Raw genomic sequence first — 13,351 nt, forward strand, 5'->3', positions numbered from 1 at the left:
CTCAGCACATCACAACAATCTCAGAATCATTTCTACATTAAATTTTTGGGAATCAGCCTGCAAATAAAGTCTCCGATTAAATTTAAAGACATATTTGGCTCCGATTAGTCAGGATTTGGCAATTTTGTGTTTGGATATATGGCTGTTGTACCTTTGAGTCAATTTGCAGGCTGAAATGTGGTAAAATAAAACCACCGAATGTGCAGGGATAAATATATATACACAAAGTGTGTGTGTTTATATTTACACTACATGCATTTTTAATAACGTCTGTGTATATAATTTTAAAACTATGCAATCGTTATGGTGTCCTCCGCATTGTCTGTAGGGATTATTATTTATTATGGGAAAAGGTGGATTTTTGGGTCTAAACTTCAATGAAAACACCAAATTTAGAGGAAAAATGAAGTGTGGTGCGATTTTGAGCATTTTTTGGGGTATCCGGCATTAGCGGGCCAAAATGGCTCCACAGTGCCTTCACTCCTCCAGTCCCACATCTCGATGAAAACATGAATTACAGAAACAAAATTCAACCAAAATCAGCTTGCAATGCTAGGAAAGATTAACATGTATGATTGTGCAGTACCTTTTTCATCAATGACTCAGATTGACCACTAGAGAGCAGTATTTACAAAGTCAAGATCAGCAGTGATGCCCTCAGCTTTTAATGACTGTAATGTAGCCATGGGGTCAAAGCAAAATTGCAAATATAGCTTAAAGTTCATGCATGAAAGTGAAATAAAAGCACCAGGAAACAGCACAAAGATGGAATTTGCAATGAGCTAACTAGGTTAAACTACATGGGGGTTCAGGAGCTCTCTTCACTATGCTGCCATTCAAAAAGCCACGCCCATCTCGGTCGATGCCACGCCCCCCACGCCAGAACAGGGTCAAAGAAAGTTTTAAAATTCTAAAGTCGAAAACAAGATTTGAATTTGATAAAAAAAAAAAAAAAAACTGAAAACAACACATACCTGCACCTGAAAAAAACCCGTAAATTTAAAAAAGGTCTTTATGAATGAAAATAAAATGATTTTATCAAAAGAATTCCAGAGCTGAATCAAAATTATATTTAAGTTGAAAAAAGTTTTCATACACTTGCTCTCATTTAGTGTGTTTTAGGGTTAGTGTTAGACAAATGAAAAACACTGGTCAGTGTTTTTCATTTTCAAAATTTTTTAAAAATTCAAGATCACGGCTTGAGCATTTAGTTTCAAATATAAGGTTTTCAATCACATTTGTTTTTCTCAAATGAACAAACTTGGATTTGATTTAGTCACTGGTCCACCGTAAAAACTGACTTAAAATAAATACCAAATTTAACAACACTTTCAAATCTATTTTGTGATTTTTGCTCAGGCAGTTCATTGGACGCCTGCACTGAGGTCGTGGCGTCGGAGGACCCCTGGTGAAGCGGAGAATTCAAATTTCAAAACAAACCCGTTGTTGCCTGTTTTTATTATCATGTGACCGCTTTTACCTTCAGAAAGAGGCATTTCACGGTCATTCTAAGCAGCAGGAAATGGATGTGGAGGAGAACCGCGGCTCGGGGACGAACGAGAGGTCTGTGGAAGTCCCGAAGCCGCCCTCCATCGAGGATTTCACGGTGTTGAAGCCGATCAGCCGCGGAGCTTTCGGGAAGGTCTACCTGGCTCGGAAGAAGAGCAATGCGCGTCTCTATGCTGTCAAAGTGAGTCAGTTCAACTTGCTGCGGGCTTTTATCCTTCCAGAACAGCGCTGATTCTGTTGTTTTCACCCTTCAGGTGATGAAGAAAGCCGACATGGTCGATAAGAACATGACGGGCCAGATGAAGGCAGAGAGAGACGCACTCGCTCTGAGCAAAAGTCCCTTCGTGGTTCACCTGTTTTACTCTCTTCAGACAGCCACGAAAATCTATCTGGTAGATCCTGCAACAAACAGATGTTTTTATTTTATTATACAGGTTTTTATTTACGGATGTGTATTTCCTGCTGTGTACAGGTCATGGAGTACCTCATTGGGGGGGATGTCAAATCTCTTCTTCACATTTACGGATATTTCGATCAGGACATGGCCGTGAAATTCATTTCTGAGGTCGCCCAAGCTTTGGACTACCTTCACCGGCACGGTATCATCCACAGGTACTCTGACACCATCAGGCTTCTTCTCCTGTCCATTACATGACAAACAGAGACCGTGTCTTCAGTTGTTGTTAAACATTAATAATAATGCTGAGTGGTCACACTCTGTTGACTGCAACCAGACAAAAACCCAGGGTCTGAAATAAATGCGGTTTGGTCTTTACAAGTTAGAAAACCTGAACTATGTCATCGTCCATCTTTCTTATTTTATTTTTAATTCATTCCTCACATTATTCCCCTCAAAGTTGTTGGATCTTTGGTTTTTCAGTCCATCCATATACTTGGATATTTCTTCGGGTTATTTGTCCACTGTGTGTAACAGAGTGATTGGCATGTGTTGTGTCATTATTTGTTTTAGGGATTTGAAACCAGACAACATGCTCATATCCAACGAAGGTCACATCAAACTCACAGACTTTGGCCTTTCAAAAGTTAAGCTTGATCGAGGTAAGAAGTCCTACCAGCTTTATAGAAGAAAAAAAAAGCTGTTCCATCGCCGCTGGTGGTACTTTATTAATATTTCTGAATTTATATGTATCAGAGCTGAGTTTAATGGATATTCTCACAACTCCATCCTTGGCCAAACCAAAGAAGGATTATTTCCGCACGCCAGGCCAAGTCCTCTCCCTCATCAGCTCCCTTGGATTTGTAAGTGATCTGAAGTCATCATACCCAAATCAGGGACTCTGCATCTAGTTTGAATGTGACTGTGACTCTGTCCTTTCATTAAATCATACAGAATACACCTTCGGGAGAAGCGAAGCGTCACTGCAGTGCATCTGCTGTGTCCAGCCCCATGTCCTGCAGTAAGATCAAACAGAAGAATAACTCGCTTGGCTCTCCCGTGGTGAAGTCAAAAGAGCAGCTGTATTCTCCACGCTGCTATCCTTGGAAGTTAGGTATGTCATGTTGGATATTGAAAAATTGTCATGTTGATTTAGAAAGAAAAAAAAAAACGTGTTTAACTTTGCGGCTGTCTGTGTTGTCACAGGACCAAACAGTGTTGCACTCGGTCCGCATCATTCGTCCAAAAATCTGACTAAATCCTTGCTGCAGAGCAGAAAGAGGCTTGAGACGATGAGTGCAGGCAGCACCACCGACATGGAGGGCTGCATCAGTCCGATGTGGGAGGGGGAGGGTGACGAGGTCGGTGACCCTGAGCCTAATGATCCACCGTATCAGTAATGTTGACTATGCTTGGAGTTTCCACAACAGCCTCAGTTTGAATTTATTTTGTAATGTCTGCATATTTTTACCTCGGCGCTTTACTCGTTATGATGTTTCCAATCATTTTTGTTTTTCTCTGCAGAAAGAAAATGAACACATCAGTGATCAAAAGCTGAACAGACCGTCTGAATCCAAAGACCCGGAGCGGGACCGTGTCCCTACAGCTTCAGGCACCGCTGGCCTCTCTGCGAAGAAGTCAAGCAACCCATTGAGATCAGACCGCCTCACAGCAAATGGCTCTCATAGCAGAAAACCTGTCTCTGTTCCCACAGTTCAGGAGGATTTGTCTGTTTCAATGAGACATGGCTGTCAACCTGCAGTCCCCTCATCAGTCAAAAGAACATTTTCAGATGTAGAAAGAAGTCCCGAGCCTGTGGAGAGACGAGCCAAAAAGAGGGACGCGGACTACAAGAGAGGCTGTGAGATTCCAGAGGAGCCGGCGAGGTTCCACACGGGTCTGACTGGAGCGTTCTCCACCGTCCAGATAGACAACTTTACTGCCTCGGCCGACACGGTTGGGGAAGGCGAGGATCCGGTTCCGAAGCGATCCAGCCCGATAGAAGTAGCTAAAAGTCTGTTCTGTGAGCTGGAGGAGCCCGCCGAGGACGTGTTTGAGAGTGCAGGTAAAGACTTTTCACCTCCTCCCGGGGACATCGACGTCTGCAGGAGCCTGAGTCTGGACTCTGACGGGTCCGCGCACGAGATATCGCTCACTTTTGACTCAGCTCAGCAGTCGAATCCTTTCACAGCCAGTATTTCAGCCTCATACGAGAAGCAGCAGGAGGATGGAGACTCATCCATGATCGAACTGCCACCACAGACCCCGTCTGCTGCCTTCAACCAGACACCCAAACTCGGCCTTTTCGGGAAGAGAGCAGAATCTCAGGGTTTCTTTTTCAACCGGCTCCATGATGAAGTCTCCGGCGGCTTGGCGCACTCCCCCGCCTTCCTCAAGCCGCGGAACGTGGTTGCGTTCCGCAGCTACTGCAGCTCCATTAACCGCTCTAACCTGTCCGGGGTCTCTCGACTCAGCCTGGGCTCTTTGGACGGGATGGACACGTCCGCAGCAGCTTCTCATCATTCGGTGTCTGGGACTGTAACGCCAGTGCAGCGACGATCCGGCTCCAGCGCATCCCTCTGTCAGGTGGGAGAAACACTGACATCGTTTTAGAGTGGCGGTTTCAGACGTCCAGTGTCTCGGGCTTCGTTTCTGATCAGGAGTTGCTACTAAAATATGGATGGACTTAATTAATTCATTGATTTTTTAACATCTATCCTCATTTTCATCTCCCTCACCAGACTCCTCAGCCCATGTCGACCTCTCAGACCCCGTTCAGGACCCCCAAGAGTGTACGGAGGGGGGCGCAGCCTGTCGAGGGCGCTCCCATCCTGGGAACCCCGGACTACTTGGCTCCAGAACTTCTTCTGGGAATACCCCACGGTAAGAAATGAGAGAGAGAGGAAGAGTCCCACAAATGACCATGATGCACCGTTTTGATGAAGAGCTGTCATGTTTGGCCCTGCGGCTCATGTGACGGGCGTCTTCCTTTAGTTTCAGGTATGGGTCAGTGCGGTAAGTTTATCAAAGCCAGTTCGCATGTTCACCCAGCCTGCTAATCATGCTAGAGGAGCTGATTCCCCCTCCCCCCACCATTTCCCCCCCTTTGCATTGGTGAACAGGCCTGATTGGCGGGAAAGGGATGGAGGTTTGAGTCTGTCATTACCAATCAGGTGTTTCCAGTCTGGGGCCTGGACTATGAAGCAGTGACGCTGTCTGACTGGGTTCATGTGTGAATTTGTTGGATTACCATACTAATAACGGGGCGTCAGGTTAAGTCTTGAAGCTTCGATGTCGGATGGCCCGGGTTTGAGTTTCTGTTATGGCTGGACAGAGATCCTGTGTGGAAACTATCCAAGTCTGCAGTGCAACTGAACTGGTTTAACCGTATCAGCTGAATAAACACCTCTGCGACAAGAAGAGCTCGCTCCAGTAACATGTATGAGTTCCTCAGATAATAAAAACTTTTAAAAGGTTCAAATCCCACCTTTTAGTCCAGGCATGTCCTGTGACAGGGCTAACAGCAGCTGGAGAATCAGAGCCGTTCAAGCTGAAACATTTTGGACTCTAATGGGTGTCTGGACGTTGAGCCTGCATCACTTTTCATGTTCAGCCGCTGACACACTAAATGTGGTCTAATAACAGCTATCTTGACCGGCTGGTGATAACGCTTTAATGCCCCGGGGGTGACATTTCCACTGGATTGCTGCTTGAATTCATGAGCGCTGATTCTGTGACATGAACGAAGCTGTGTGATAAGAAGTGCAGCTTTCCTTCCAGTATGAATGCTGATGTGTAGAATGAGTTCATCTCCTTCCCTCGGCCCCCAGCTTAACGCCAGCACCTGCTTCTGCCACCGCAGTGCATACAGTGGGCTCTCACTCTAACAGGAAGCACACAGGGACGTCTTCAAAACCTCAAGAAAATGTGACTCTTCCGCTTTCTTTCCCCTGGCACGCTGCCAGACTGCATGGTGGACTGGTGGGCGCTCGGCGTCTGCCTCTTCGAGTTCCTCACCGGCGTGCCGCCGTTCAACGACGAGACGCCTCAGCTGGTCTTCCAGAATATCCTCAACAGAGGTGAGAACCAGACGTCACGCACACGCACACACACACGGGGGTCAGCAGAGAGAAAAAAGACTGTATGAATCGTTTCAGATATCCCCTGGCCTGAGGGGGAAGAGGAGCTGTCTGCTAACGCCAGGAACGCCATTGAAATCCTTCTGACCATGGACATGACCAAGCGGGCGGGACTAAAGGGTGAGGGCCTCATTCAGTTTCAGACACAAATTGATAATAAATAATGCTCATCGGCAATAAATTTTCTAGTTTTTCAAAAGAAAACCGAGATGTCCTGGTGCTGTGTTAATGCGAGGTGTGTTTTCCCTCCACCAGAGCTGAAGCGCCACCCCCTGTTTGACGGCCTGGACTGGGACAACCTGCAGAACCAGGCGATGCCGTTCATACCGCAGCCGGAGGACGAAACGGACACCTCGTACTTCGACGCCCGAAACAGCGCGCAGCACATCGCCGTGTCCGGCTTCAGCCTGTGAACGCAGCTCAGCCTGACCTCGCCGTCACTTTCCTTCACAATACACTGCATTAATGGGGATTCTTGAATGTTTGGTCTCTTTTTAAACCATTTTATACATGTGCAATCACCAGTTATAAGAGACACTGAGTTACGAGCATGGACTGCTAACATCGGCTTCATTAAAGATACGGTTTGTTTCTTCCTGATGAAATAGATTTGAAATGTGTGCGTTTCCTCTTTCCTCTCATTGTCACACACTGCTGCTGAGTGTTGCAATGCTTCTGAAGAGAACACCAACTAATATATACATGGCAAATGACATTTTTTCATTTGTATATCTTGCTAGTTAGTTTATCTCAATATTTTCAATATTTTTAAAAGACTTGATATTATTCCAAAAATGTTTTTTTTTCTGTTAATATGTTGCTTTTGTTCCTAGTTTTGATGTCACGTCTTTCCTGTCGTCCCACACTACTAGTTCAGTTTGTATGTTTTGACTGTAAGAGAAAAGAAAAATACAAATAAAATGTGTTTGTAACATGATTATTGTATGTTTCAATTTATTTTTCCATTTGGTGAGACCACATAAGTGTTGTTAATAATGTTCATTTTTCAGAGTTCAGTGATCTTCTGAATGCTTTGAGGGCAGGTGTGTCAAATGTGTGGCTTGTGGGCTAAAGCAGGGTCGCAGGATGAGCTTTCAGCGTGTGAAAGAGAGACGTCTGATTAAGAGTCAAAGAGAAAACATCAGAGGTGTTCACAGCTGAGAGATCAGAGAAAACAGCAGATTTCCAGAGTGTCAGTCATATTTCAGTGTTATAAATCATACCACTATTAAATGTAACGTCTGAACCAGCATAAACATTTGTATATGTATCATTGTCCCGTCATATGTGGTATTAAATCAAAGAAGTTTGTCGCTGGTAATAGAAACTAAACCTGATGGCAGATACTCAGTTCAGCCAACCGCAGCCACCGAGCACAGAACAGCTGAGATCCTGCAGAACCCTCCAGCTCCCAGGCCTCTGGGAGAGGACCCGGGCTTGAAGGACGTACCACCCAGGAAGGGCGAGAACAGTTTTTTTATATATGCAAAGAGATATAACTTACAATATTCAGCCATAATGACAGTAATTACTGTGTAAAACTCAAAGAAAATGAAAGAAGAAACGGATTTAACCTCAGCTCTATCTGAAAATACATAAATCTAACATTTTATGAATATAAATATACACCTATTAAATACATCTTATGTACACACACCTATCTAGAAATACATATGTTTGCATAGGAATACACATATAACACATATATTTAGTTTGACATTTCTGAAATAATCATGGATTGATAAAAAAATATAATTGGATGCTGCAGAGTCTTCATATCATTGTTCAAATAAAGGTATACAAAAAAAAAACAACCATACAAACACGACTAATGAGAAATTTACTGTATTTATTGACAAATATATTTAATAAACGATCCTCACAGCTCCAGCTTTGAAATCATCCTGTGTGGATTTTGCATGGCAGATGTAGAGTTTATAAAAGCTGCTTTTATACACAGTTTCTTCACATGTTTTCACTTCATGGTGAAAAGATCAGCTAAACGGTACAGTAATGGAAAAGTCTGACCAGCGGTTCTGGTGCTTCTGCTCCCACCCGGTGGCGTCCGCCTCGTATTTCATCAGCTTTCCTCTCTGCTCACAGGGGGATCCTCCACCGACACCGAATTTCTGCAGTTTAAAGCAGAACTATGCAACTTTTAAACTGCATGATTCCCAGTGATGTTTACACACACACACACACACACACACACACACACACACACACACACACACACACACACACACACACACACTATGAGAGATTCTGGACCAATAATGAAATGCGACTGAGATTATTAAGCCTTTCTTCGGATAGTCATAAAAAGTTTAACTTCTTCCCCATAATTGAACATCAATAGTAAATTTTCCATAAACGTATTTTTTGTCAGACTTTAGGTGAAATTTTTCATTTGCATTTTGTTTATTTTACCATAATTTGGAAAAATGTTAACATCAGATTCATACAATTTGCTATTATTGCAATTTATTGTCACAAAAAATGTGACATTTCCCAATACATATGTTGCAAAGATAAAGAAAGAATAGAAATTCTTCATTGTTTTACAATGTTGCTTCACACAGAATAAATAGAAAAGAACATCAAATATGGCAGAAAAGCAAACATGATTTACAAACAGAAATAAATGAGAAAAAAGGACTTTAAACATATCGCTGTAAAGTGTGCTGAGGCACAGTGGCGCAGTGGTTAGCTCTGTTTCCTCAGGTTTACTTCTGTGTGCAGGAGACCTGTTGATGTCCCTGCTGCCCCTCCCATGTGACCATCAATGGAACAAAGATACAAATTCACAAAGCAGCTACTCATCACCATCTTACAGTTTCAACAGAGTCATCAATGAACAAGAATCCAACAATATTATATAGTTCCCTCTCATCTCTGCCATACAGGGACGCTCCACTCAACTCCCCATGAAAGGATGGAGGACCTCCTTCTTCCTGTTTGGTGGTCAGACCTGGATCCTGCTGATGAGGTGAGTGAAGAAATGACTGAACGGAACAAACTTCAAACGAAATGTGTACAAATTCTACACTTGTAACAGGGTGGAGGTCACAAAAAAATACTTCTCTATTTTGTGACCGTTGCTTCTGTCTTTATACAGTAAACAGACTCCTGCTCTCAGCCTCATGTGGTGAGAAGTTCTCCTGTCATGATTTAATCTGCAGGGTGTGGAGGGTGAAGAAACACCTAGTTTCTCTTGACTTTAGCGTACAGATCCTCGGGGCCGTTAGCAACTTGACTTGACTGACTTTCTTGCCCGTGAACTTTGACCTGTGCGTACACGGTCTCCTCCTGCTGTCTGTTGTCCTGCACTGACACGGTCAAAGCTCCATCTCTCCGCTTTGAGAAGCTGACGTGCTCGTATTGAAGGCCCTCGTCGCCGCTGACGTCCTTCTCTGGTTCATCTGCCGCCATGTGGCTGGAAAACTGCTCTGCTGCTTGAGTCTGTTGAAGAAGTGATTGAATGGAAACTGAGGTGAACGAGATCGTCCAGGTCAGAGCTGAAGAACAGCTTCTGTTCACTGTCGGCCAGCAAATAAGAAACATTGAATTGTAAAAGAATGAAGTGAATTATACTCAAAGTTCTTGATATACATTTACAGTGGGAAGTGTTTCTTGTTGAGTGACAAATAGAAACACATCACGTAGAGCCAGAGGCCACAGAACAATATCATGTGATCTATTGGAGTTCATGTCTTGACAGGTCAGAACAGCTTTAGCAGCAAAACAGGGATATTAGCCACCTGGTCATAATGTTTTGGCTGACTGGTGTATGTCTGGTTCATATAATCTAAGAGTACAGTCAAACCACGTGTTGTGAAATGTACCGACCTGAGTCTGTTGTGGGCGCCGACGCTTCTTAAACCACCTGAAAGACATCAGGAAAGTGAAAATATCCATGAAGTGGGAAGAAGTCCAGACTGACCAGCTTTAATACACAGCTGCTGCTGTCACATGTTTTAGTTCAAGGTACTGACCAGACAGAGAAAAGCAGGAAGATGAACACAAAGCTGATGCTCACTGAAACAGCAATCATCAAAGGAACACGTTGTCCTGTGTGGAGCAAAGAGAAAATCACACTAAGATGTTCAGTATGACATGACTGAGAGTCTTTAGTGTTGAAATACTTTCTCCTCTACCAACAGGAAACGACTGAGGGGGGGTGAGGAGGAGATTTTTCTTTTAGTCATAGTTCTGAAAAAGACCGATCTGAACCAGCAACAGTTCCATCTTCAGATTAACAGGAGAAGGTTTGTCTTCTGGGTTCAACTGGAACTTGATGTGGAGCAGCTTTTAGCAACATCACTGCTGGTAAATGAGGCAAACAAGCCCAGAACCAAGAAACACAGCAACTCCACTAAACCTGAGGGAGCCACAGAGAATCAACTCAGAGAAGACCACACCGCCAGTCCAGGAGGAACCACAGGTGACTTTCAACTCTAAAACTACCCAGTCCAGGAGAATCTGAACTGGGAGTCATGGCAGTCTGGAGGAAGACGTTGTTATTGCTCATCTAAAGAACTATTTACTACAGCCATGATTGACATGTGCAGTAGCAGTGGTTCTTCTGTCTGCACAGACAAAGATGGGGTATTTCTGAAAAGTTTCACCTTTGCAGCCATTTTCAAAAAGTTCTATTTTTACTCTCTTCAGACACCATTGTAGTGTAACTCGAAACTGAAGGGGCAATGGAGGTTTGGTGTTTTCACATCAAAACATTGTTTAAACAGTGTGTTTAAAGTTGTGGGCAGAATATCAGATAAAGGATCAGATCACAGTGATTTTGTCCCATTTATCTGTTTTGTTCACAGGAATCCAAGATGACGTCTGAATACCGAGAGCATTTTCAGCCACACAGTAAAAACTTGCTGGATCTGTTGTGTTGGCCACATTAAAGGTGTAAAAGTCTCCTTCAGACACTTTGATGGGTCCATGGTCACTGTTCTTGAACCAGGTGAAGCTGCTGACGGCAGGTTTGGCTCTGCTGGAGCAGGTCAGGGTCACCCAGCTCCCTGATGGACTGATGGAGGCTGTCGTGTCTTTAAGGGTTAAAAAAAATCAAACACATAGTAATATCAATTGAACAAGTAAAAAACAATCAGGAATGAGCAGTGAACCAACAGGGTCAAAAGTAAAATGCTTGTATAAAAACAAAAGTTTTAAGATGAGTTTTAAAAAAGTTGAGGGTTTGAATGTTTCTAATTATGGAAAAGAAGATATGAGTGTCATCTGCATAGCAGTGGAACTGAATATTGTACTGACATGAAATATGGCCAAGGAAGAGGAAATAGACAGTCATCAAAACACATCTCTGTCTGTCTGTCTGTCTGTCTGTCTGTCTGTCAGAAAAATTAGAGCCTATTTACCTGCTTTGTTCACATGAATCCACAATGACGTCTGATTACCGAGAGAATTTTTAGTTACACAGTAAAAACTTTCTGGATCTGTTATGTCAGTCACATTTAAGGTGTAAAAGTCTCCTTCAGACACTTTGATGGGTCCATGGTCGCTGTTCTTGAACCAGGTGAAGCTGCTGACGGCAGGTTTGGCTCTGCTGGAGCAGGTCAGGGTCACCCAGCTCCCTGATGGACTGATGGAGACTGTGGTGTCTTTAGGAGAATCTGAGGGGAAAAGAAGACTCAGATTAACTTGATTCATCAGAAACATCTGAAGTGTGATGAGCTGACAGGATCACTCACATGAAACCCTGAGAGTTAACTCTGTCTCAGGTGTTTTCACAGGTTCTCCTCCAGCAACAGGATACACAGCAGAGCAGCTGAGGCTGAATCCATCATGTGTGTCTGACAGAGTGAGGGTCTTCTGGATCTGAGTGCTGAAGGTTCCATCTGTGTTTTCCTCAGTTTGGCTGTGAGCGTCTTGTTGGAGGCTCCAGGTGAGTTGAGGAGGGGAGTGTGAACAGGGAGTGAGAGCTGAGCAGGTTACAGTGACAGACTCCTTCTCCTTCAGGTCCTTCAGATCAGCTGAGACTTCTAATCTGGGCCTCGGAGGAGAACCTGCAGTTTCACATGAAACATACATTTTACCTGTAAAACGACAACATATTACAGTTTCTACAAGTTATTCGAGTAACTAAACTAATTCTTTCACATTTCAAATAATACATAAATCAGAAAAACAACTTGGAACGCTGAATAAATCCAGAGAAAGCTGTGAACTGAGTTTTCAGTCAATATGCAGGTTGTTTTCGACTGAATACTGACAGTTTTATGTTAGATACAGCAGTGCAGACATGAGTTTCCTGTTGTTGTAGGACACAAAAGCAAATAATCAACCATTTCATCAATAATAAGATTATTTCATCAAAAATGTCATGGAGTCAGATTCAAATCATAAATGTGATATTTTATCTTTTTAAAGCACATAAATGAAGCAGTCTTACCTGTCAGTTTAATTTCAACAGGATCTAAAGCAGCTGTTGCCTTGAATGATTCATTCTCAATTCGAAAGAAGAACTTTGTGGTTTTTTCTAGTTTGAAAATATTAAACTTGGTGGTGCAGTTTTTTTTTTTCAGGTCTCCAATGATGCTGATATAAGGGTATTTAACTGCATCACTGCTTTTAAAAACTATTCTCTCTGGATGACCCTGAAAAGGTGAATCATCTTTAATCCACACTGCAACTATTTTTTTGTTGTTGTCAAACTGTCTCTCTTTCCTTGAAGCAGGTGTGAAGCTACAGGGGATAATCAAACAGGATCCATTCACTGCTTCCAGACTCCTCGGTGCAGTGATGAAGAGACCAGCTTCTTCACCGGCACAATGAACCAAAACAGCTGGAAAAACAAACAACTTGTGAGCTCAATTTACCATCTGAATCATTGATTTAAAACCTTCAAATTATTCAACAAACATATTAAATAATAGCAACAGAGAGCTCACCTGGGAGGAAGAAAACAGTCAGAAGAAGAAACATGTTGACTGGAACCTGCACATTCACACAGTGGACATGTTAAAGACACATGAAAACAGAACAATGAGACATCCAGTCCTGTTTCAAAAACAATCATGTTAAATTTTTCTAAATTTGACAACAGAAATGAGTTCATGCCTGAGACTCTGTGACTCAAACATGTAAATTCAGACCTTAATTCTTCATATAATAGTTCAAAATACACATGATGCATTTCAACAAACATCTCAAGTCAAAATAAACTTTTAAAAAGTTTCTCACCAAATGTGTTTTCCAGCTGATCAGCTGCAGTTAAAGTCGTCAAATCAATTGAAATGTGAACAGAAGCAGAGCTGCTGCTTCTCGAAGTCTCCCTTCT

At 42.9% G+C, this 13,351-nt stretch overlaps 2 protein-coding genes across 2 annotated transcripts; one reads left to right on the top strand and one right to left on the bottom strand.

The window, feature by feature from the left end:
* The first annotated feature begins 1,522 nt into the window (after positions 1–1,522).
* On the top strand, positions 1,523–6,892 carry LOC115394111 (serine/threonine-protein kinase greatwall-like). Its single transcript, XM_030099294.1, has 13 exons — positions 1,523–1,690; positions 1,764–1,901; positions 1,982–2,121; positions 2,480–2,568; positions 2,663–2,769; positions 2,861–3,020; positions 3,113–3,267; positions 3,431–4,492; positions 4,648–4,789; positions 4,907–4,921; positions 5,872–5,985; positions 6,064–6,165; positions 6,301–6,892. The coding sequence occupies exons 1-13, from the start codon at positions 1,523–1,525 to the stop codon at positions 6,456–6,458; spliced, it is 2,550 nt and encodes an 849-aa protein (XP_029955154.1). The 3' UTR covers positions 6,459–6,892.
* Positions 6,893–7,941: 1,049 nt separating this feature from the next.
* LOC115394129 (B-cell receptor CD22-like) lies at positions 7,942–13,351 on the bottom strand. Its single transcript, XM_030099346.1, has 9 exons — positions 13,255–13,351; positions 12,963–13,008; positions 12,464–12,856; positions 11,763–12,077; positions 11,430–11,684; positions 10,899–11,102; positions 10,041–10,116; positions 9,895–9,931; positions 7,942–9,507 (listed from the first exon to the last, which is right to left on the bottom strand). Exons 2-9 carry the CDS (start codon positions 12,994–12,996, stop codon positions 9,250–9,252), a joined length of 1,572 nt encoding a protein of 523 aa, XP_029955206.1. The 5' UTR covers positions 12,997–13,008; positions 13,255–13,351; the 3' UTR covers positions 7,942–9,249.

This window comes from Salarias fasciatus, chromosome 9 (genome assembly GCF_902148845.1).
Source record: "Salarias fasciatus chromosome 9, fSalaFa1.1, whole genome shotgun sequence".
Taxonomy (NCBI): Eukaryota; Metazoa; Chordata; class Actinopteri; order Blenniiformes; family Blenniidae; genus Salarias; species Salarias fasciatus.